The sequence below is a fragment of the Phaenicophaeus curvirostris genome, unplaced genomic scaffold (genome assembly GCF_032191515.1).
Source record: "Phaenicophaeus curvirostris isolate KB17595 unplaced genomic scaffold, BPBGC_Pcur_1.0 scaffold_69, whole genome shotgun sequence".
Taxonomy (NCBI): Eukaryota; Metazoa; Chordata; class Aves; order Cuculiformes; family Cuculidae; genus Phaenicophaeus; species Phaenicophaeus curvirostris.
In genome coordinates this window covers 405,522-430,307 of record NW_027206691.1, presented here as the reverse complement: position 1 = coordinate 430,307, position 24,786 = coordinate 405,522, and the positions used below count along the sequence as shown (strand labels likewise).

General features: G+C 52.0%; 1 protein-coding gene and 2 long non-coding RNA genes across 3 annotated transcripts; 1 reads left to right on the top strand and 2 right to left on the bottom strand.

The window, feature by feature from the left end:
• Positions 1-4,273: 4,273 nt before the first annotated feature.
• On the bottom strand, positions 4,274-8,299 carry LOC138734266 (transmembrane protein 218-like). The gene is made up of 4 exons (XM_069881858.1): positions 8,183-8,299; positions 7,992-8,094; positions 4,642-4,825; positions 4,274-4,417 (listed from the first exon to the last, which is right to left on the bottom strand). Exons 1-3 carry the CDS (start codon positions 8,296-8,298, stop codon positions 4,691-4,693), a joined length of 354 nt encoding a protein of 117 aa, XP_069737959.1. The 5' UTR covers position 8,299; the 3' UTR covers positions 4,274-4,417; positions 4,642-4,690.
• Positions 8,300-18,805: 10,506 nt separating this feature from the next.
• LOC138734184 (uncharacterized) lies at positions 18,806-20,721 on the top strand. The gene is made up of 2 exons (XR_011339542.1): positions 18,806-18,953; positions 20,466-20,721. It is a non-coding gene; the product is annotated as an uncharacterized lncRNA (long non-coding RNA).
• A 1,531-nt stretch (positions 20,722-22,252) lies between these two features.
• Positions 22,253-23,956, bottom strand: LOC138734253 (uncharacterized). The gene is made up of 2 exons (XR_011339544.1): positions 23,860-23,956; positions 22,253-22,551 (listed from the first exon to the last, which is right to left on the bottom strand). It is a non-coding gene; the product is annotated as an uncharacterized lncRNA (long non-coding RNA).
• Between the last annotated feature and the right edge of the window lie 830 nt (positions 23,957-24,786).

The following is a 24,786-nucleotide window of genomic DNA, read 5'->3' as shown; positions in this document are numbered from 1 at the left end:
CGCCGTCAGAAAGTCAGGTGGACCAGCTAGTGTCGCAGCAGTATGGCAATCGGAAGGAGAATGGCACTGCATTAAAATGACCGATCGTGCGCTTTCAGTCCAGCAGCTAGAAGTGACGGCCGTAGTACTAGCGTGCGGACTGTTCCCAATGGAACACCTCAACATAGTGACTGACTCGATGTTCGTGGCCAAGCTTTGCTTAGCCATGTCGGGGCCTGGCGTGTCAACATCCACAGCAGCTTTAATGTTAGAAGAAGCACTTCTTTCCCGAAAGGGTACCATATCGGTCATCCACGTCAATAGCCATAACCCAATCAAAGGGTTCTTCCAAACTGGTAATGACAAAGCAGACGCCGCAGCGAAAGGACTGTGGACGCTAAGAGATGCCCGTCAGCTGCATGAGTCTCTCCATATTGGAGCTAAAGCGCTAGCAAAGAGGTGTGGGATTTCAGTTACTGACGTGAAACACATAGTAGCCACGTGTCCCCACTGTCAGAAAGCACCATTGTGGTCCAGTGGAGTCAACCCCAGAGGCCTTAAGGCCTCCGAGGTGTGGCAGACGGATTTCACGCTCTGTCAGTTGCTGAAACCTCGAGCATGGCTGGCAGTAACCGTAGACACATATAGCGCAGTCATTGTAGCTACGCAACACCTTAAGACCGACTCCAAAGCGACCATCCAACATTGGCTGACGGCTGTGGCATGGCTTGGCATCCCTAATCAGATCAAAACGGACAATGGTCCGAACTTTGTCTCCAAATCAGTCCAGGCATTTGCTTGGAAGTGGGGTATCACCTTAATACACGGCATCCCGTATAATATCACAGGACAAGCCATAGTCGAACGAGCAAATCAAACGCTGAAATCTAAATTAGAGGTATTAGCAAAACCGGAAGGTTTTGTTAATGCCGTTCCCCTGGGAGACCAAGCACGCCTGCTAGCGACTGCTCTGCTAGCACTAAATCAGTTCCCCCGGGGGGAAGAGGTGAATAGCCCCACCCAAAAACATTGGGCCACCCGAGCGTTAGAGGAAGGCCCGTTGGTCACAATTAGAAATGAGCTGGGAGAATGGGAACAAGGGTGGAGGCTAGTCCTGACAGGGCGAGGGTATGCTGCTATCAAGAAAGATGGTAAAAGTAAGTGGTGCCCGCTTAAGTCTATTAAACCGGACTTACACGATAAAGCTAACGAAAACTGCGAGTTTCTGTCCACAGGATCAGATTATCAGATGCCCTTGTAACCCGTATGCCCCGGTGGCAGGAGGGGACAAGTCGACAAGCATCCTGTCCGCGCCTGGGAGTTCCGCACCGGCAGAATCCAAACAACAGCGACGTAGCCTCTATGGGAAGGGGCTGCTATCTGTTTGTGTAATTTTGATTTTAGGGCTGATTGTAATAATCATATTGGTATTGGTCTTTAGACCCTGTATATTGAGTAAGCTTGCGTCATTTGTTAAGAGCTGGCCAGCGAAGGTTAACATTATGTTTGTAGAACACCAGCAGCTGCTTTAAGAAGGTATTGGGTTAGCGCTACACCCAGTTACATTTAAGTTACCATTGGCCCAAGTGTGCCAAGTGTTTGTTACTATGAAACTGTTGTTTACACATTTTAGACTTTATATTTTAAATTTAGACTTTTGATGTTATATTTGAGACTTGTTAAGATTTTTATATTTGTTAATTTATTTAAATTTGGTAAGATTATATATTGTTAAGATTTTATATTTGCTAAGATTTTTATATTTTATAATTTTTTGGCTATTTTGTTAAGCATAGGGAAGGGGGAAATGGGGGTAGCTAAGGCCCGGCGGTCGGAAGATCTCACGATGTACGGAAAGGTAGGACCCGCTCCGGAGAGCCAATTGCGTATTAGTTCATGATGTAAGCGGACGGAAGTGACGTCGTACGCCCAGGCTATATAAGGCTGTGTTACGTATCAATAAACGCCATTTGCCATCCACCACATTGGTGTCTGTGAGCTCATGGACCGAGTGACCTGGGTCTGGTCACCGTGCCGTTCCTGAACCAGGTCGCCACGCCTCCGAAGGCAACGCCCTCCGAAGGCAACATAGACGGAGGCGGATGTGTAAGCAAAGGAGCTGAAAGGTTGGGTGGGGGCCGGCAGCAAAAACATCACCGTTTGGGGCTGGTTGGAGAGCAGCTCCAGCTCATACCAATTCCTTGACGTGGTCTTTCCTTTCCCAAAAATAAACAGGAACTGTCTGGAAAGCCCCTGCATGGGGAGGAGCAGAATGGCCCAGAATAAATAAATACACAGAGAGAGCCAGGCTGCTGCGTTCATCCAGGCACTGCCGAGGATGGTGAAGGATGAAGATGGAGCTGGAAATGTCCTTGGGGGGCGAGAGCACATGGGGCTCTTTCCCCCATCAATAGGATTTTGGGTGAAGTGTCGAAACAGCCTCCTCTTGCCAGAGCTCCCACGTCCTTCTGCAGCACAGCATTTCGCTCTTCCCGTATTCCACCGCAGCACGATCAGCCTTGTGAGTGATTTTAGTCACAAACAGGTTAAGGGGATGGAAAAAGCAAATATCGTGGGTTAATTTACAGCGTGAAACTAGAAGAAGATTTACACCTCTACTTTTAGGGCTGTTTTCTTTAGTGCCCCAGCTGCTTTTGCCATGGTTTCTCCATTTGTGGGACTCGAAGCCTGGCAAAACGCCGCTGTCTCTGGCCAGCATGGTTTGGTGTCGTAGCCTCACCGAGGCTCTCTGAATCCACACAAACACAGAATAGAGGCACGGCAGAGCTGGAGCAAGCTGCAAGACCTGCCTCGTGTTCATCAGTGTTATTAAGATGATGAATTAAATATGAATTTTGTTTCAGGCATAACTTCAAAATCACCAGGAGACCTGATGCGCTTGTGTTGCATAAATGCTCAGCATGTTCCTTAACACGATAGTTTGACTCCCTTGGACATAGGCTTTGGGATAGGAAAGGATTGAGAGTTTATGGAGCTCAAAAAAGCAGAGACATCTCTCCTCTGCTTTTGTTTGAGATGTACTTACATGGTTTTGGCTGACTGAGCCAGGTGCTCCTGAGTGCTGGGGCATTTTCTGCAGGGCAAGTGTCATCTCCGAGCCCACTAGCTCTGCCTTATTCATTTTTCATGTTCCGATAGCAATATTTTGTCACTGACAGCCAGCAGGACAGGACTGGTTCTTTTGTTTACTTCAGTTCAAAATGAAAAAAAAGCAAAATAATCTCTAAAATGGGAAGAAATAAAACTCTGTGAGAGTGGAGTGCCTTGCCCTTGGCTTTTTAGCTGTATTGGCCCCAAACGCAGCTCAGGGATGCCGCACCGTCTCACGCTTGGCTTCAACCTCACAGCAATAGCTGCTGCCTGCTCAACCGTGAAAGGCCGAGCCGCTTCATCCCTCCGGAGCTGAGAAACACAAGCTGTAGTACAACTGACCTCACCCAGCTACCACGGGCACCTGGGGAACCACTTGTTGGCGCAGTGTGGATGGTGAAGGCTCCTTCCCTGCTCTGAAACTGTTGCACGACACCCTGGGACAGCGAAATGCTTTCTTCCTGCAAGCAAGTTAAAAGCCTTGAGAGTTCATGCAAGAAAATAAACCGTGGCTATTAAGGGATGGCTCAGGCAGGGCAAAGCAGGGGGAAAGTGAGATTTGACTCCATTGCTGCTGCTGAACAACATGAAAAACATTTCACCCCCCTCGAGCAGAAAGGTATTGGAGTCAACTACTGCCTTCAGCGCTAGCATGAGCAATAGTTTTCTATTTTAGGGCAGCAGCAACCAAGATCCTTTGGCTCCCTGCTCCAGGATAACACCTTGGGCTCCTGAAACACACAGGAGACCCAGCTATCAGCACAGTCCCTGAGGGGCAAGAGGGTTTTTTTTGTGGGCTGGCAGGATTGTTTAGTGCAGTGAGGCAGGACCTGGCTTTCCCCTGGGTCCTTATGGAGGGGGGAATTTTAATTTGCCCATTTTGGCATTATTTTGCATATTGTTCTGTCCCCACTCCAAAGCCTCAGGTTTCCAGACAGCCTGGAAATACCTCCCTTTGACCCTCCAGCTGCAAGTAACAGGGAATAATTCCCTGTTTCAATTCCCCCATCACATGAAGCCGGAACACTCAGCTTGTTCCTGGGAATACTGCAGGAAGCCTGAACAGGGCCAATTACAGAGACAACAGAGGAGAAACGGCCAAAGGGACTGTCCCCAGCAATCCACAGCCCCACACAGAGACATGGTCACTGAAAGGTGACATTCTGGGAGAAAAAAGACTGAGTTAGGAGTTTCTCAGAGAGTTTTATTAAACAAAGGTGGAAAAGGAACGATAACAAGACATCTCGCGTAGGTAATAACAAACCATCTCAGCTCAGTTCAGTTCACTGAATCAAACCTACTGCAAAGTGCACGGATTTCAACTCTCCTGTAAAAGAGAAAAGAGAGAGGTTAAAAGCACCTTTGCAGTCTGCAGAGTCTCTGGAGAGGAAGGCGCTCATGCTCAGTCCAAACTCTGCTTCTGAAGAAGAAAGACGCAGTGCTGGGTGCTAGCAACACACTTTGCCACTTTGCTGGCTCTTTCTGAGCTCAGGAAAAAACAATGTGTTCACCTCCAGAAGAGTTTCCTGGCCTCCCTTCCTGGTTTATTACCGTGAAATTGGGATTTCCTCTTCCCAGGGCTTGCTGCCTCCAGCTGCTGCTACCTGCTGTGCAGCGGTTTGGCATAGACTGGCTCCATGAGGTAGTAAATGAGGAGCAGGAACAGGGACCCAAGAAAGACCAGGCTCATCACGGCCAGGAGAACGAAGCGGCCAATCAAGAAAGTGTCCACGATCTGCAGAGAGTGGGAAAAAAAATAAAGACCACAACACACATTACAACCTCATAGAATCATGGAATGTCCTGAGGTGGAAGGGACTCACAAAGTTGACTGAGTCCAACTCCTGTCACTGCACAGGACAACCCCACGATTCACACCGTGGGGCTGAGGGCAGTGGCAAAACGCTTCTGGACTATTGTCAGGCTTGAGACTGTTTCCCTGGGAGCTGTTCCAGTGCTCCACCAGCCTCTGGGGAAAGAACCTTTTCCTAATGTCCAATCTAACCCTCCCCTGGCATCTTCTTGCCATTCCCTCGGGTCCAGAGAGAAGAGCTCAGTGCCTGCTCCTCCTCCTTCTCCCCATGTGAGGAAGGTGCAGAGCACTAAGTCTCAGTCTGCTCTGGGAGCCTAGAGGGAGCACGCCACGTCCTGGAAAAGAGAATCACCTACCCCAGGAGGAAAATCTTTAGGGTTCCCCAGTTTTCCCCCATCACTTTTCACTCCTGATGCAGGTGCTTTCTGTGGGAAGCGGGGTGTGTGACAAATGACTGGAAGAAGAATCTCTTTCCTCTGAAAAAAAAAGCCACTCATGGAACAGTGAACGCGGAGGAAAGAAGCAACACAGGGAAGAAGAGTAAAAACCTGCAGCAGCTCTCCCCAGCCACAAATCTCCCAGCACTACACGGAACTGCGCAGTTCACCCCTTTTAGAAGGGAAATGGGAGAAAAAAAACGCAAAAGATTAAAAAAAAAAAGAAGATACAGTAGCAACGTGAGACACAATGAGAAGGCAGCCAGGAGGTGGCTGGTTATGAAATCACCCTCTTCGCTCCTGAGGCTGCCCCAGAGCCTCACCCACCCCCAGCTCAGCTGTCTCAGTCACATTAGCGCACGCTCAGCCTTGGTGTTGCTGCAGAAAGACTCTCTTGCGACCGACGCGTTGGCTCCTGCTGCACGTTTTGCTTTTTAATTAGCCAGTTAGCAGACTTTTGGTGCAGAAAGCCCAGATCATGTATTATTGATAGGCAGGGCAGGTCCACTCCAATTGAAGAGCCAAAAAAAAAAAAACCTTTCAATTTCTGTTGGCCTCCCAGGCACAAACACGTGCTCAGGCACCCTTCATCTTGCTCCCAACCTTTGCATGAGGAGATCCCATGAAAGCAGGGAAAAGGAAAAACTTTCAAGTCTCTTTAGTAGGGATTTACACAGATCAGGACCGAGAAGAGCAATAATTAATGTGCATTAATAATAGAACAGAGGAAACAGCACCTAAAACGCCACAAAACTTCATGAGCTCCGGGAAAGCTCAGGATGGCAGCACAGGCAGCGGGGGCACAGCCAGCCCAATACGACCCACAACTGGGGGAGATCCTGCGCCTGACAGTGCGGGCAAGGGGCTGGATAAAAACAAAGCAGGATCTGTGCTTGGGTGCTGTAGTGACCTATGGAAGAGATGATCTGCTGTTACTGGCCTTTAAAGCAGAAAAAAGAGCTGAGGGAAGTGAAAAGCTGCCAAGTTAGGAGGAAAATTATCAAAACTACCTGGCACGGGGCTACTGGCGTGGGCCAAGGTGTGGTTGGAGATGGAGGCAGGCAGCAGCAGACAGAACCAGGGCCAAACTAATCATCCCCTGGGATGCAAGGCGTCCCGAGGAAAAGGGCCATCCCCAGGGCATCCTTGAGGGTCCCTGCCAGCCTGCTCAGGGAGATGATTCTCCTCTTCTGTTCTGCTTCTATGAAACCTCACCAGGACCCAATTCTGGAGTCCTCAACACAAGAAGGACATGTTGCTGTTGGACCCAATTCTGAAATCCCCAGTACAAGAAGGACATCGAGGGGTTGGAGCAAGTCCAGAGCAGCTCACAGAGATGATCATAGAATCATAGAATCACTAGGTTGGAAAAGACCTCTTAGATCATCGAGTCCAACCATTCCTATCTGACACTAAATCGTGTCCTTGAGTACCTCTTCTACCAGTCTTTTAAATACCTCCAGGGACGGTGACTCAACCCCCACCTTGGGCAGCTTGTTCCAGTGCTAATGACATTTTCTGTGAAAAATTTTTTCACAGATGTGATATGAGGTCTGGAGCACCTCTGCTATGACGACAGGCCGAGAGAGCTGGGGTTCTGCTTGGAGAAGAGAAGGCTCTGGGAGAGCTTCTAGGGCTGAAAGGGAAAAGCTGGGGAGGGGCTCTTGATCAGGGAGTACAGGGAGAGGATGAGGGGAACGGTTTTGAGCTCAAAGAGGGGAAATTGAGATGAGATGTTAAGGGAGAAATCATAGAATCATAGAATAACCAGGTTGGAAGAGACCCACCGGATCATCGAGTCCAACCATTCCTATCAAACACTAAACCATGTCCGTCAGCACCTCATCCACCTGTCTTTTAAACACCTCTATGGAAGGTGACTCAACCCCCTCCCTGGGCAGCCTCTGCCAGTGCCCAATGACCCTTTCCGTGAAATTTTTTTTCCTAATGTCCAGCCTGAACCTCCCCTGGTGGAGCTTGAGGCCATTCCCTCTTGTCCTGTCCCCTGTCACTTGGGAGAAGAGCCCAGCTCCCTCCTCTCCACAACCTCCTTTCAGGTAGTTGGAGAGAGCAATGAGGTCTCCCCTCAGCCTCCTCTTCTCCAGGCTAAACACCCCCAGCTCTCTCAGCCGTTCCTCATAAGGCCTGTTCTCCAGCCCCCTCACCAGCTTCATTGCTCTTCTCTGGACTCGCTCCAGAGCCTCAACATCCTTCTTGTGGTGAGGGGCCCAGAACTGAACACAGGATTCGAGGAGCGGTCTCACCAGTTTCTGATCCAAGCCAAGATGCCATTGGCCTTCTTGGCCACCTGGGCCACTGCTGGCTCATGTTCAGTCGCTGTCAACCAACACCCCCAGGTCCCTCTCCTCCAGGCAGTTTCCAGCCAGACTTCTCCTAGTCTGGAGCTGCTCAGGGTTGTTGTGCCCCAAGTGCAGGACCCGGCATTTGGCCTTGTTAAACCTCAGATGTTTTGCTGTGAGGGTGGGGAGGCCCTGGCCCAGGTTGCCCAGGGAAGCTGTGGCTGCCCCATCCCTTAGGGTGTCCCAAGGCCGGGCTGGATGGGGCTCGGAGCCCCTGACCCAGCGGGAGGTGTCCCTTCCCCGGGCTCTGCTGTCCCCCCCGTTCCAGGGCAGCCCCAGCCCCGCTCTCACCTCCCGAGCTCCGCTCGGCACGGGCCCCTCCTGCCCACGGGGCCAGAGCAGCAGCGCGGCCGTCACCGCCGAGGCCCCCAGCGCCGCCCCCGCCGCCACCGACCTGCGGGCGGGCGGGCGGCACGGGGCTCGGGGCGGGCTCGGGGCGGCCCCGGCTCCGGCCCCCGCCCCGCTCACCGCGCCCCGCTCACCGCGCCCGCCCGGCCGCCCGGAACAGCGACAGCGCCAGCAGCAGCGCCAGCGCCCACAGCAGCTGCAGCGCCAGCACCCCCGGGCCCAGCGCCGGCCCCGCCGCGCCGCCCGCCATGCCGCCCGCCGCTTCCGCCCCGCCCGCCGCAGCCAATCAGCGCCGCCCGCCGCTCCCCCTAGCAACCGCCCCGCCCGCCGCAGCCAATCAGCGCCGCCCGCCGCTCCCCCTAGCAACCGCCCCGCCCGCCGCAGCCAATCAGCGCCGCTCTCCGCTGCCCCGGCCACGGCTTCGCCCTCCCGCAGCCAATCAGCGCCGCCCTGCGCCTGCCCGGCGCTCCCCATTGGGGACACGGGCGGCGCGCGGAGCGGAGCCGGACCTCAGCCCCAGCCCCAGCGCCAGCCTGGACCCCATCCCGGACCCCATCCCGGACCCCATCCCGCATCCGCATCCCCCCATCCCCATCCCGGACCACATCCCCATCCCTATCCTGGACCCCAGCCCCATCCTGGGTCCCATCTCCAGCCCCAGCCCAAGCCCCAGCCCCATCACCATCCTGGACCCCATCGCAGTCCCTATCCCGGTCCCCATCCAGGTCTTCATCAAGATCTCAGTCCTGTCCCGATCTCCATCCTGATCCCCATCCCAATCCCTGTTCTGGTCCTGATCCCAATCCTTATCCCGGTCCTGATTCCTATCCCAGTCCCAATCCCTATCTCCCTCCCAGTCCCCATCCCGCTCCTGGTCCCTGTTCCTATCCCCATCCCCATCCCTATGTCTCTCCAGTCCCAGTCCCCATCCTGGTCCCATTCCCCATCCCATCCTGGGCCCAATCCCCATCCAGGTTCTGGTCCTGATCCTGGTGTCAGTCCTAATGCCGATCCCGTTCCTGAACCTGATCCCATGTCTCCCGGCAGCACGGAGCTCACCAGCCCCTCGTGCCAGTGTCCCTGTCCTGCTCCTGGAAGGTGCTCCCCATGGAATGGCAATTCCCCACCCTCCTGCCCCCCGTGTCAGACTGGTCTGTGTTTTACGAACCCCGCGTTGCTCGTTGCCATCGCTGCTAGCTCCTGTCCACCCTGCTGCCAGGAGCATCTCTGCTCGAGACAGGCTTCAACCCCCCAAATCCAAGGAGTTTTGCTATTTAGGGACAAAACTGGGCCAATTTGGTTAATGCAAACACGGCGGGACGTGGCCGAGCTTTGTGCTGCTGTGAGACGGGCACGCTGGGGGCTTCACGGCTGAGCTTTGTCGATGCACTCAGCGTCTCTGCATAAAGTTTGCGGACAACACTAAGCTGGGTGGAAGCTGGATCTGCTGGAGGGTCGGGAGGCTCCAAAAGGATCTGAACAGGCTGGATCCGTGGGCTGAGACCAATGGGATGAGGTTTAACAAGGCCAAATGCCGGGTCCTGCACTTGGGGCACAACAACCCTGAGCAGCTCCAGACTAGGAGAAGTCTGGCTGGAAACTGCCTGGAGGAGAGGGACCTGGGGGTGTTGGTTGACAGCGACTGAACACGAGCCAGCAGTGGCCCAGGTGGCCAAGAAGGCCAATGGCATCTTGGCTTGGATCAGAAACGGTGTGACCAGCAGGTCCAGGGAGGTTCTTCTCCCTCTGGACTCAGCACTGGTGAGACCGCTCCTCGTATCCTGTGTTCAGTTCTGGGCCCCTCACCACAAGAAGGATGTTGAGGCTCTGGAGCGAGTCCAGAGAAGAGCAACAAAGCTGGTGAGGGGGCTGGAGAACAGGCCTTCTGAGGAACGGCTGAGAGAGCTGGGGATGTTTAGCCTGGAGAAGAGGAGGCTGAGGGGAGACCTCATTGCTCTCTCCAACTACCTGAAAGGAGGTTGTGGAGAGGAGGGAGCTGGCCTCTTCTCCCAAGTGACAGGGGACAGGACAAGAGGGAATGGCCTCAAGCTCTGCCAGGGGAGGTTCAGTCTGAACATTAGGAAAAAGTATTTCACGGGAAGGGTCATTGGGCACTGGAACAGGCTGCCCAGGGAGGTGGTTGAGTCACCTTCCCTGGAGGTGTTTAAGGGACGGGTGGACAAGATGCTGAGGGATATGGGTTAGTGTTTGATAGGAATGGTTGGACTCGACGATCCGGTGGGTCTTTTCCAACCTGGTTATTCTATGATTCTATGATTCTAATTCCTTACCCGTGGATTCATCTTTTGTCTCAAAGAAAGGCACAGCCCAGCTGCAACACCACGTGTGCCCAGTAAAGAAACAAATAACGGTGTTAACATCTTTGTCCCAGACACGGATGGTGAGATTGAGGGCACACTTATCAGGTTGGCCAATGACACCAAGTTGTGTGGTATTGCCAACACACTGGAGGGCAGGGATGGCATCGAGAGGGACCTGGACAGGCTGGAAAGGCAGGGCTGTGCGAATCTCGTGGAGTTCAATGAGGCCAAGGTCCTGCACTGGGGTCAGAGCAACCCCAAGCACAAATCCAGGCTGAGCTGAGAATGGACTGGGAGCAGCCCTGAGGAGAAGGACCTGGGGTGCTGGGGGAGGAGAATCTCCACATGAACCAGCAACGTGCACTCACAGCCCAGAAAGTCAAACTGTGTCCTGGGCTGCACCCAAAGCCATGGGACCAGCAGGGCCAGGGAGGGGATTCTGCCCCTCTGCTCTGCCCTGGTGAGACTCAACCTGGAGTCTTGTGTACAGTTCTGGAGTCCTCAGCACAGCAAGGACATGGAGTCCAGGGGAGGCCACGGAGATGGTCCAAGAGCTGGAGCACCTCTGCTATGAGGACAGGCTGAGAGAGTTGAGGTTGTTCAGCCTGGAGAACAGAAGGTTCCAGGAGAACTTAGAACAGCTTCCAGTACTGAAAGGGGCTCCAGGAAAGCTGGGGAGGGACTCCAGATCAGAGAGTGCAGGGAGAGGATGATGGGAATGGTTTTGAGCTGAAAGAGGGGAGATTGAGATGAGATGTTAGGGAGAAATGTTTTCCTGTGAGGGTGGGGAGGCCCTGGCCCAGGTTGCCCAGAGCAGTGGTGGCTGCCCCATCCCTGGAGGTGTTCAAGGACAGGTTCGATGGGACTTGGATCCCCTGATCCAGTGGGTTGGAACTGGATGGGCTTTGAGGTCCCTTCCAACCTAAACCATTCCACGATTCTCTGATTTGGGAGTCTCTTGGGCTGCTGAGATTTTCATCTCACAATCTTAGTGCTTGAATTGCCATCAACCCAGCTCTGATGGATACAACAGGTAGGATTAAAACCAACAAGCCGCATGGCTAGAAGCCCAGCTGCTGAAGCATAGGTCAGATATATTATTCAACATCTGAACAAATATCTGGGCCATAGAATGGTCCAGAAGTGGTTTAAATAGCTGGATGATTCCAGCTTTTGGACTTGCTTTACATTGTCATTGATGGCATCAAGAGACTATGAAGCAGAACCAAGAGGAGATGAAGGAGTCTAAATACTGAAAAAAGCCAATAAAAATGGGAAAAGGTCAAAGATGCTGTTGTAAAAGCTGCAGACAAAAGGTAGAAGAGGACATTCGATAAAGGAAAGGTCTCATTGGTTGATGGCCAAAAAATATAATTTTTAGATGGCAAAACAACAGATGGAAAAGGACCGGCAGAAGGACAAGGGTTTCTATGAAAACAGGGCCTTGAAGATGAAATTTGGGGTTTTACAAACTACTGGGGTCCAAAACTGCAAAGAAATGGGAGAACAGAGAAAAGCAAAGGGAATTTCTCAAGCAGCAGGAGGAAATTTATTTTGGATTGCCATTGGGGAATCATGGAAGGGAAGGGCTGGGGAGATGACGGTGAAGATGGACATTGCCAGTGGGGGCTTTACAGAGGGAAAAAAGCCCTCTCTGGTGGGATTAATGGCTCGAGGTGGTGCGGGAAGGAGTTTGCTACCAAACATACCCTTTTGCTGTGTTGGCAGGCAGATCCTATGCGATGCCAAGCAAAGCACGTGTCGCAGACAGCGTGCACCCTGGTTGCCGAACCGGTTGGTGTCACACTGGCACCTTTGATTCCAGCACAGCAGAAGGCAGGTCGGTGCCACACAGCGTAATTAATCGCTGTTTTATTCCTCCCATTGCAAGAAATGACAGAAGGGAAACAGCGGTTACGTGACATTTCATGCAGTCAAAATATCATCAGACTCCAAGTAGTTGAGAGGAAAACTGAATATATCTAGGCATTTACTTTTTTCAGGTTAACTGGTGGGTGAGCCGCAAGCACCAGCGTGGAGTCACCGCTCCGACCATGCCAGTCAGAATCTGATGGGCGAGAGAGATGAGGAAGAAACAGGATGTAAAAGCAGGCAGAAAAAGTGGGTTTAAAATGGAAATCCCTCTTGTCTTGATATAGAATCATAGAATCATAGAATCACTAGGTTGGAAAGGACCCACCGGATCTTCGAGTCCAACCATCCCCATCAATCGCTAAACCATGCCCCCCAGCACCTCATCAACCCGTCTTTTAAACCCCTCCAGGGGAGGTGACTCAACCCCCTCCCTGGGCAGCCTGTTCCAGTGCCCAATGACCCTTTCTGTGAAAAATTTTTTCCTAATGTTCAGCCTAAACCTCCCCTGTTGGAGCTTGAGGCCATTCCCTCTCATCCTGTCCCCTGTCACTTGGGAGAAGAGCCCAGCACCCTCCTCTCCACAACAAATTAGGAGAAGGTAACTGGGAAAATCAACCTCATTGGTGTGACCTTCCTTAGAAAAGACTTCAACCTATGTGCAATGACCCACATCATCGTAAATGCCCTCTTCTTTAGCTCAGCCTCCGCCGGCACCAGAGATGCTTGCGCAGCGGTTGGTCGTACCGGGGCAGTTGAATGCAAAGCTTAGGTTTTATGGCCAAAGAATAAGTCATTGTTGTCCTAAACCAAGCTTTTTTCCCTGCTTTTCTGTGCTAGGATTTGGTGTTGGTTCCTGCTTTGTGTCAGAGCTGTGTTGCACCTGGGGAAAAAAGGAGGGGAAAAGCAACGCTGACCATAGAACGTTCAGGGAAGCAACAGGAATTGAGGATTTTCACGCTGTTTGCAGCGATTCCCTGACTCTGGGAGAATCTTTATCTCTGTGGTGTTTCTTTACAGGATTCCGGCTGGTGTTGGGGTTGTCAGCACATTGAGTTCCTCCAAGACTTTTGATTTGCACCCACACCCTTGCTATGGACAGGACACCTCAAACTGGTGACAAACAGCGTGTTAACAATTAATCCAATCTGTTTGGTCCAACATATATGGATAATCGAGGTGCCATCCAGCCTCAAAGTGATGCTGAGCTATAAATAAGGAGAAGCAGAGTTATCTTGGTGCTACTGGATGCTCACAGCCCAGCAAAACCCAGCGCAAAGGGTTTAGTTGGACACAAAGAGTTCAGGTGGTGGCCGGTGGGTGGGAGATGCTGCCTGGGAATGATTCAAAGGGTGCAGCATCACCACAGATATCCTTGCTCAAGAGAAAGATAAGATTTCCTGGCAAAGGTATGAACAAGATCCTTGTGTTGGAATCAGACAAAATGGGCTGGACGGAGAGATGCAATTAGCACCAGGGCTAATTAAACACTTGGCCTGGTGGGGTTAGAGAGGTCACTTTCCTTCAAGGGCTGCAAAGCAGGATCAGATGGATCAAAGCTCTTCTGTAAGATGCCACTCAAGGAGCAGCCTCCGGAAACGGGGTGGGGTTGGGTCAAGATGGTCTTTTTTGGGTTAAAACCTGCAAATCCACCCTGCCTGGCTCATCCTCATGGACAAAAATTACCAAAGTGATCTCATATCAAATGCTGTTGTGATCAAACCCTCGGCAGCAGAGTTTGGAAGTGCTGGAGGAATTGATTTAAAGCTCTTTGCGCAGTTGTCAGACTTGCAGTTTTACAGCTGGAGCTCCCTGACGCTCCCATATTAGAATTAAAAAGAAACAGGCGTTGATGCAAGCAGGAAAATACTCTGCTCCTGATTTAAAGACTAGTGAATTGCTAAATATTTTTATTAGCGGCAAATTTGCAGCTTGCTGGAACTAATTTCACGCCCGGTAGATATGGAGCTTAAGCCGGGGATGGCGTTAAATTGCTCTCTTGTAAAGGTGTTTAAGTCTCGTGGTGGGGAGGCCGGTGGATGGTGGGGACCTGGCTGGGGACCCCTCTTTGGGGTGGCTTCTTGTGGGCTGGGAGCCCAGGGAGAGCAACCAGGGAAAGCCAGGCTTTTGTGGTGTTGGTGCAAACCCATCATCTCCCCCCAAGGAGCAATAGGAACCACCAACCCCTCTCATTTGCATATATTTGCTTACAGAGGTTTGCTACAGACTTGTGCAGGAACAAGGTAGTTGTGGGGCCCCGGGATCCTCCGGCCTGAAAAGATGCTCTTTATATTTTAGGGTGTTTTGGCGTATTTCAAAATTTATTTAGGATATTCAAAGTTTAAGTGATTTAATTGATTTTTAAATTTATTCAATTGATTTTAAAATTTTTATTTAATTGATTTTTAAAACTTATTTAATTTATTTTAATTATTTTAATTGATTTTTTTTTTTATTTAGGCTGTTCTGGGTTTAACAGACTCAAGAGGTGTGCAAGTGCGGGCACAGCTACATCCCGACATGCGACCTGCCCTCTGTGCCCTTTATTTCCACATCTCCCTCAGCAGCTGGAGGTTTTGTACTTTGGAGATGGTTTTCCAGCCCCAATACCTTCGTCCTCCTTCTGCAAAGCCCCCGGCTGTGCTGGGAACCACCCAGCTTAACGCACTGGGGAAAACACATCCCGTTTCAGTTTGCCCAGATACAAACTGGGACAGGTGCAGGGATGGGCTCAGAGGATGCGGAGCCCGAGAAAGCAAAGTGAAGGCGTCGAGAGGGTCCAATTACCCCTCTAAATAAACCTCCGGGAGGGCAGCAGTGGTAAACAAGAGCTATTTAAATCCCCTTATCCGCTCTCTGCTGTGGAAACACATGAGGTTAAACACATCTCCCCAACTTCTTGGAGGAGACGTGTGGCTGAGAAGCACTAAATTGCCCTTTTCCGAAGAGAAATACCCAAGAAAAGAAAGTTAAAACGCTAGGAGAGAGTTTGTAATGGCTCCGGTGGGGATCCGGCGCTCTCCCGCTTTGGATTATCTTTCTCCTGCTGATGGCAGAAATCAATTTTAATCGTCCTGACGGGAAATGAGGATGGAAGACTTCAAACAGAACAAATCCTGCCATGTTTGAAAAATAATAAAATGGGATAGGAAGTCACTTTTAAAATAAAAATAAATCCCATCCCAGCAAGAGGCAATGACTCTAAAAGCCCCAAAAGAGGCCCCGGGTGGTGGGAGGTGAAAGAATGAAAGCGTTTCCCATGTCGGGACAAGTCTGACTCATACCAAGAAGCGCTTGGGGAAGGCGGATGGAGGAAGAGAAGAGGTCCCAGTCATCACTCGTTATGGTTCAGAAGACTCCCAAGTGTGAGGAAATTGGTCCTTTTTTTGGTTTAGTGACTTTTAAAAATAAATGCAATTTAAATTCGGTCCAGTCAGTTTGTATATCAGGCTTTTTGATACTTGGCTCTCCGGAGTTAAAGCAAGTGCACAGTGATTTCCCTAAAAACCCTACAGAAAAAGGTCCTGTATTTGTCCTCTATTCTGGGGTTACTGAAATGTCACCGTGCCCACATGGAAGGACATTTCCCTGTGGGATCCAAACTGCTCAGTGATATCGTGACAAAATCAGATCCAGCCAAGTAGAGGAAGGAGGAGAGAAACTACCAGAGAGATTTAAATTGGGTTGTAGAACCCTCTCTGGGTGCTGCAAGTGATGGAGCAGAGGCAAAGCTAAAGGCAGGAGTTAAAGGACTGATGGAAAATTTATACAAGGTTGAGGAGAGAAAGGAAGGCGAGAACAGGGTCTGGGGAGATGCTAAATGATATAATTTGGTTTTATAATGGCATTCTTAAAGGTGCTAAAGCCCACGCTGAGATGCTTTTCCAAGAAAACTGTACTTCTCATACGTTTCTCCAAGAAACGCTATTGCCCATCAATCTTATCCTTAAAAGATCATCAACAGGGGACCTCCTTGTGTCATTGCTTCTGGAAACCTCTTGCCTTTACCCATTTCCACCTCTTCCTCCTTCCAACCCAGGAGTTTTTAGCTGAGAAACCATGCAGTCATTGATAATGGAACTCTTGACACTTCACTTTAAGTGGCTCATCACCATTAGTTCTTTTGGTATTCCTCGTAATGGCATTAATCACCGGCCACTCATTAGACTTTAATGTGCCCATAATATGTTCATCTGTAGTAATTCCATCGCAATTAAGCGGTCAATAATGTCTCCTTATTGGAAAGGATTGGCGACACTGACGGGCGCTGTCTGTCCACGGGGCGTTGGGTGGCCGTGAGCAACCAACAGCTGCTAAAATGGCCCAGACCTGTGGGCCACGTGCCTGGCAGTGGCTGCTGTTCCCAAGACTCTGATTTCTTTTGGCAGCCAACCGTGTTGGCAGTTTTAATTACAGTTTTATCCTCCGCTCCTTGCAACACCTTGCTCTCACCCCTTTTCATTTGACGTAGATCGATTTTTCTGCAGTTCCCAGGCGGCAGCGTGGCAACGATGCGGCTGCTGCTGTTGTTGGGGTTTCTTTCAAAAATTGAATTCCTTTCCGTATTTGTGTGTGGCGGCAGGGAAATGAGTCCTGGTGGGAACAGGCTGGGCTTGGAGCAGCAAGGTCAAAGCCCTGCCTGGCTCCTGGGAGCTTCCTTCAAAAGTCACAGGGTTGCCCTTAAGCTCTCCTCTCTCCGAGTCCTGAGTATGAGGGATGTGGCTTTTACACCCCAAAATGACATTTTGGATTTTCACACAGCTCAGGGTCATTGGCAGAAAGGATGTTCTGGATCTGGCCAGAACAGCGCTCAATCAACACATGGCTTCGTCCTACCATGTGTGGACAACCCCAAGGTGGAGGTGACCCAGCTCCTGGGGAATTCCCAGGTCTGCACTGACCTCCCAGGTGTTTCCCCTCTCCTCCATCCTGAGTTTTTAATTGCTGGTGGATGACAAAAAAAAAAAAATAGAAGGCTAGTCCTTTCTGCTGCATCGTGACTCTGTGATCCTTCCAGCACCACATGCCAATGTTCTCCAAGGACACCATTTTCTTTTATCCTCGGGCGGGGGGGATCTTTGTGACCCAATGGGTGCATAAAACTTATTTTAATTGCTTTTGCCTGCAGATGAGATGTTATGTGGTGCTTTGATTTCCTCATGTTGTTCTGGTTTGAGCTAAAGCAGAACCAATTTTTTAACTTCTCAGCTCAGCCTCGTCTGTGTAAGTAACTCCATTTTCTGAAACTTAATCACAGAATCATAAAATCATGGAATCATTAAGGTTGGAAAAGACCTCTAAGCTCATCCAGTTCAACTGCCAAACCAACCCCACCGTGCTGACTAAACCATGACCCGAAGCGCCCTGAACACATGGTTTTTGAACTCCTCCAGGGAAGGAGGCTCCACCACTTCAACTGCACATTTTTCACTTCAGCTGCACAGTTTTCAGGCAGTGTCTGTCTCTAGAAGTCATAACACTTAAAGTTTATGATTATCACCACAGTAACATTGGGATGCAGAAAAGCCATTGCTTACGGCTGCCCCTACAGAGGCGAAGGCCATCCTCAGGTTGGTGGAATGTCCTAAGTGAAAGGGGTGGGAAAGGGTTGCACCTGCAGGGAGGGGCAGACAGGAGCAGGGACCCCAAACCGATGTAGTCATCAGGGGCGTAGATTTTGTACATTTGTATATCTTTTATTATTTTCTTATTCAGTATTTTCATTCTTCTTGTTGTTCCGTTAAAGTTGTTTTAGTTTCCAGCCAACAAGTCTCTCTCTCATTTCTCTTTCCCTGGATGTGGGCGATCAGGATCACAGCCGCTCGTGTTTCGCTGCCGGTGGGGCCAGGTCCGAGCTGAACCAGGACACAAGTCCGCCAGAAGTCCCTGAGGAAACTCCAGCAGCCCAGGGCAGGAATCATTTCCCTGGCATTTAAGATCCTTCTGGGTAACTCGTACAAAACAAAAAAATGAAAAGGTGGCTGATCAAATGGCTTTGGGGGCTGTAAAAAAAGTTGAATTCAATTCCTGCAAACTCTCCTAGATGTAATTTCAGGAGAGATCAAAGATGACACCAACCTGAGGGAGAAAAGCTACTCAAAATTCCAAGTTTATAGTCCATCTGTCTCCTTGCTTCAGGCAGCCAGCATTAAATTTATTGCTAAATAAAACAAATAAGCCTAGGAAAAGTCAGTGTCGAAATCTGCATACTCATAAGAGAATTAACAGAGCTCTCTGGTTATGATGGCTGCTTCTCAATTTGCATCTTTAAAGAGTTGTGACCATCTCGCTGCTTCCCCCTCCACTGGCTCCTCCAAAGCTGGGCCAGTGCGTGGTGCTGCGCAGCATTGCTTGGGAAAGAGATGCTGTGACTGAACTCCCATAGGGACCGAACCACAGCGGAGGTGGGGAAGGGATGCTGAACCCCAGCCAAGGTGAGGGAACATCTCAGGTGGAGCCAGAATTTGAATGTCACTTCTGTTGGCTGGTACCCAGCCACCACCGAGATCCAAGTGCAAAATAACATGTGGGGTGGTGATTATTGCTTCACATGACTCAGCTCATTCACCAGCTCTAGGTTTTGTTTTACCAGTGTTTGTACAAGGTGTAATTTTATGATCCTTTAGGTTTGTTTATCCCCCTGGTGCGTATCCCTCCAGCCCATTTCAACTGACCAGTATTCTCTTCAGGCAGCAGACTCCAAGTGCTGGAGGTAAGATGCTTTAAACATCCAGATCTTCCTTTTTTGTTGTTGTTTTTGTTCTTGGAAATGCTTGAGAAAGGATCCATCAGTGGGATGCTTGCAGTAACTTTGCGTGGGAGAGTGTGCAGGAGCAGCAAGAGCCAGCCCTGAGCTTCTTGCACCTTGAAATTCAACATTAAAAAGGAGGGAGCTGGCAGTGGAGGGGTTCCTATAAAATCTGTGTAACTTGTCATTTGTCCAGCATTTCCCTCCAGAAGGATCCCAAAATGTCATTGTTAGCGAGCCATCATTAACCCCAGCTCAGCCAGCACCAGGCTTGAGTAATCTCTTTTTTTACGGTGTTTTCTGCTCAAGCCTGGCTGCTTGGCAGAGCCAACAACAAGGAAAATGTCTTTCCTTTGGCTCTGGTTTCCTTTATTATTGATCCATCAGTCCCGCACAAGAAAAAAGCTTTGATTTTATTTAATCTTGCATGGGGAAACCTCCGGGAATATCAAACCATCCCAGCATCGATCAGTTATTCTTAATACATCCTCCTTGTGCCATTGGATAAAGCCTTTAATTATATTCTCCTGTGGATTTATCTATTAATAGTTGTCAAACCTGTGTAGTGATACTTGCTCTTGTTTGTGTGTCTGAGACTATTCAGGATGTATGGTGGCTTCAAAAATGATGCTGTTGCCTTGGTTCTGTAAATCTTTTGGGTTCATTCTCTTATTATTTAAGGCCAGGTTGGGTGGGGCATGGAGCCCCTGATTCAGTGGGCAAGTGTCCCTGCCCGTGGCAGGGGTTGGAAATGGATGGGCTTTGAGGTCCCTTCCAACCCAAACTATTTCATGGTTCTGTGACTCGTTGCTCTCATTGCTCTCTACAACTACCTGAAAGGAGGTTGTGGAGACGGGGGAGCTGGGCTCTTCTCCCAAGGGACAGGGGACAGGACGAGAGGGAATGGCCTCAAGCTCCGCCGGGGAGGGTCAGGCTGAAGATTAGGAAAAAATTTTTCACAGAAAGGGTCATTAGGCACTGGCAGAGGCTGCCCAGGGAGGGGGTTGAGTCACCTTCCCTGGAGGGGTTTAAAAGATGGGTGGACGAGGTGCTGAGGGACATGGTTTAGTGTTTGATGGGAATGGTTGGACTCGACGATCCGGTGGGTGTTTTCCAACCAGGTGATTCTATGATTCTATGACTGCAACACAGCGCCCGAGCTGCAGGGATGCAGGGCTGGTGGGTAACACCACCCTCCAAGCTAGGACTGTCTGGAGCAGCATCTCCTCCAAAACAAGCCCTCAATTTTCCTTAGGGATCTCTTTTGAGCATCCTTTAACTCCCGAGGAGGTCAGATATCCTCCCACGCAGCCAACTTGCCGTTGGAGGGGATCTCTTCTCCCTCCAGCCCATTGGTCTGTGTGAGCCAGGCTCAGCTGTAGGTGCTCCGGCTGGGGCTGCATCCGAAAACTCTGTCCTGGCTTTAAGATCTGTCCTTTAATAATTCACTCGGCTTCACTCTTATGTATTTTTCAGAGTATCCCATCACAGTTTTCTCAGAGAAACCCGACACGAGCAATAATGCAATCTTGGAAAGAGAATTGAATTATTTATGGAGGAGCAGTCAAACGATGGAGAAGAAACCACTGTATTTTATGTAATTTGTTTCCTCCTAAAGCCCATTATGTAAAAATGTAAATATCGCTGCTTTTCGATGTTTCCGCTCTTGCCAAGTGTTTAATATTTTAGTAAACTTGCTCCAAGTGCTTGTCACTTTGGAGAAGGAACCGTCCGGGGGCTGTTCAATAAGCACTGATTAGTTTGTGGTAATTAGATACGTAAGGCACCAACTCTGAGTGTGCTGACAGAGCAGTGAAGCCCTGGCAGAGGCTGCCCAGGGCAGTGGTGGAGTCGCCATCCCTGGAGGTGTTCAAAAACCACGTGGTCGTGACACCTCAGGACATAGTTGGGCAGGCACGTTGGGGTTAGGATGACGGTTGGACTGGATGAGCTTGGAGGGCTTTTCTAACCTTAACAATTCTCTGATTCTCTGATTCCAGCAGGGATGCTGCCAAAAATCCACTCTCCCACCAGGCAGGTGTGGGGGGAGCTCAGGGCTGGTGGGACAAGATCGGACCAAAAATAAGGAACCATCTAGGGGTGACCTGGTACAGCAGAAAGATGCCTTTTTTGGAGCGAAACCCCCCAGACTGAGTGCAGGGGACTTTCAACTTACCACCAAAAAAAGCTACAGTGAGATCCCCTGGCCAGATGCTGGAGTGGAGCCAATTCCACTGGGAAATCAGGTGCCATTGTTTTAAACCAGGGATGTTAATTAACCTCTGGAAAAAAAACTCTCCAGGGAAGAAGCAGCTTTTGCACTTGTGGAGGAATAATCCAGAGCAGGCTACTTTTCCTGGAGGATGAACATGAGTTTCTGAAACCAGTGGAAGAATCACTTTGGTGTTTGGCAACCAAAGCTTGGGAAGAAGAAAGAGGGGTGTTGGAGGAGTGAACATGGGGTGCTTGAGGAGTGAACATGGGGTGCTTGAGGAGCAAACATGGGATGCTCAAGGAATTCTCTTGGGATGCTCGAGGAGTGAACGTGGGCTGCTGGAGGAATTAACTTGGGATGCTTGAGAAGCGAACTTGGGATGCTTGAGAAACAAACACAGGATGCTTGAGGAATTCCCTTAGGTTGCTTGCAGAGCAAATGTGGTATGCTTGAGGAGCAAACATGGGCTGCTTGTTGCTGCTGGCACTGGAAGGATCAGGAGAACACCAAAATATTGAGCACTTGGGCATTATCAGCACTGATGGGGCTTAAACTACGCCCCGTGTGCACCTGCCCTCTTGGTTGGAAAAGACCTTTGTGATCATTGAGTCCACCCATCCCTGTCCTCTACTGAATCATCCCTGAGCACCTCATCTACCAGGCTTTTAAACCCCTTCAGAGATGGGGACTCCACCACCTCCCTGGCAGCCTCTGCCAGTGCCCGAGAATGCTTTCCGGGAAGAAACATTTCCTAATATCCAGTCTCAACCTGTCCAGGTGCAGCTTGAGGCCATTTTATTTCATCCTATCACCCATCACTTGGGAGAACAGACCAGCACCCACCTCACCACAACCTCCTTTTTCACCTTTCCCATCACATCTTGACCCCACAGCCATCCCTTGCGCATCATTTCTTGCCGCTGGGTCGTGCATCTCGCTGTAACTCCCTGGAGCAGATTTTAACCCAATCCCAGAAGAATTCCAGGGCTGTTTCAAGGGATTCTCTTTCCCACGCAATATTCCTTAGGAAATGGGCAGAAACTCAGCATTTTGTATCAAACACAGCTTTGACAGCAGTTTTTATTGGGGAAGGGGATGGAAAATTGGGAGAAACCAAACTGTGGCCAGGACTGAGATGAAAAATACCTATCCCTGTGCCTGCTGGAATAGAGCGTGTGGAAATTTGGCTGCAGAACCCAGTGCTCTCAGTGCTCCCAGTGAAAGGGACTCCAGGTAAAAGGATGAGATGGAGCTGTTGGAACAGGTCCAGAGGAGGTCGCAGAGATGACCTGAGGGCTGGAGCACCTCTGCTATGAGGACAGACTGAAAGAGCTGTGGTTGTTCAGCCTGGAGAAGAGAAGGGTGCACGGACATCTTAGAGCAGCTTCCAGTCCTGAAAGGGGCTGCAGGGAAGCTGAGGAGGGGCTCTGGATCAGGGAGTGCAGGGACAGGGCAAGAGGCAATGGTTTTGAGCTGAAAGAGGGGAGATTGAGATGAGATCTTAGGAAGAAATGTTTTGCTGTGAGGGTGGGGAGGCCCTGGCCCAGGTTGCCCAGAGCAGTGGTGGCTGCCCCATCCCTGGAGGTGCTCAAGGCCAGGTTGGATGGGGCTTGGAGCCCCTGATCCAGTGGGAGGTGTCCCTGCCCAATGCAGGGGGTGGGACTGGATGGGCTTAAGGTCCTTTCCAGTGCAAACCATTTCATAATTCCGTAATTCCACCCCCAGGTCCTTGGGAGAAGAAGGGGGAGGTGTGGACGAAAACTGGGGAGAACTCCATCTGAAATCCCCCCACAATTAACAGTGATTGAGGGATGCTCCCACCACTGGAGTGTTTTCCTCAAGGAAGGGGCTTTTGGGGTGCCCTGACTGTAAAGATCATAGAATCACAGAATAGTTTGGGTTGGAAGGGCCCTCAAAGCCCATCCAGTCCCACCCCCTACCATAGGCAGGGACACCTCCCACTGGATCAGGGCCTCCAAGCCCCATCCAGCCTGGCCTTGAACCCCTCCAGGGATGGGGCAGCCACCCCTGCTCTGGGCAGCCTGGGCCAGGGCCTCCCCACCCTCAGCGTGAAGAATTTCTTCTTTATGTCCACTCTACATCTGCCCCTCTCTGGTTTAAAAATGGTGCTGGGGTTGTGGTGACTCCCAGGGCTGTTGGTGACCTGGATGGCGGGGAGGCACCTTCAGAGGGGGCTGTGGTTGTGGCAGTTGTCAGTGCCAATCGGCGCTGGGGGGGCAGACTGGGGGGAGGCAAATGCAGCAGAGGGGAAAATGAGATGGGGGGAAGTAGGTTTGGGGGCAAAGGCAGCCGGGGCCGCTCTCAGGATGTCCTGGGGGGTCCCCAGATGTTGGGGGGGGGGAGCCTACTGGTCAGGGGCCGCTCGGGGGTAGAGGGCGGGGAAGAGGCGCCGGCCGGCAGGGGGCGTGGCCGGGGGCGTGGCCAGACGCCGGGGGCTGAGCGAGGGGCTTGACTGGCTGAGGGGCGTGGCTAAAGGGAGCCGAGCGATGAGGGGGCGTGGCTACGGCTGAGGGGTCCGGGTGAGGGGGCGGGGCTAAGGGCACAGAGGGGGGGACGGGCCGCGGGAAGCAGGGGGCGTGGCCACGGGGGCGTGTCCGGTCGCGGCGGTGGAGGCGCGGCCAGGGGGGTCCTTACCCGGGCGAGAGGCCGCAGGAGGCGCGGTTGGTCGGGGCCGTTTCCAATCGCGGCGGAGGGCGGCCGGGGGCGTGGCCAGCGGGAGCACCGCGGGACTCGGCCCGGAGGGGGCGTGGCCTGCGGGAGGGGGCGTGGTCACACTCCGCGTCGGGGGCGTGGCCAGGCGAGGCCAATGGGAACGCGCCGTGGGCAGCGAGGGGCGCGGAGCGGAGGGGGCGTGGCCTATGGCGGAGGAGGGGGCGTGGCCAGACGGGGCGCGTCCAATGGGGACGGGTCATGGCCGGCGGGGGGCGGGGCGGGCGCGGGGCGGTTCCCGCGGCGGCGCGGCGGGGCCGGGCGGGCGGCGAGCGGCGGCCGCGCTGTCAGGCCGGTGTCGGTGTGATGAAGATTGGCGGGCAGGTAGGGCTGTCACTCACCGGCGGCCGCCGCGCGGGGGCGGGCGGAGCCGCGCCGTGCGCCGCGGACAAAGCGGCCCGGGCGCCGGGGCACGTGCGGCGGGGACCGGGACATCCCCCCCGGGCTTCACCTCCCCGGTGCGGGCAGCACCGCGCCGCCTGCCTCCTCTCCCTCCCTCCCTCCCTCCCTCCCTCCCTCCCTCGCGGGTGCCCCGTTCCCCCCCCCAGCCCCGGTCGGTTGCGGAGGTTCCCGGGGAGCTGCGGTGACCCCCGCCCCCGGCCGGCTCCGGTGCCCGCGGGAGGCTTGCAGCCCCCCTGCCCCGGGCCTTGCGGAGTCCCTGGCGGTCGCAGCCCCCCAGCCGGTTCGCCCCCATCCCCGGGCCGGTTGCAGAGCCCTCGGGGAGTCTCGTGCTCTACCGACCAGTCCCCTCTGCAGCCCCTCTGGCCGGCTGCCGTCCCCCTCCAGTGCCCGCAGACCCCCAAGCCAGGTTGCAGCCCCCACCCCCGACCGCTTGCAGAGCCCTCTGAAGCC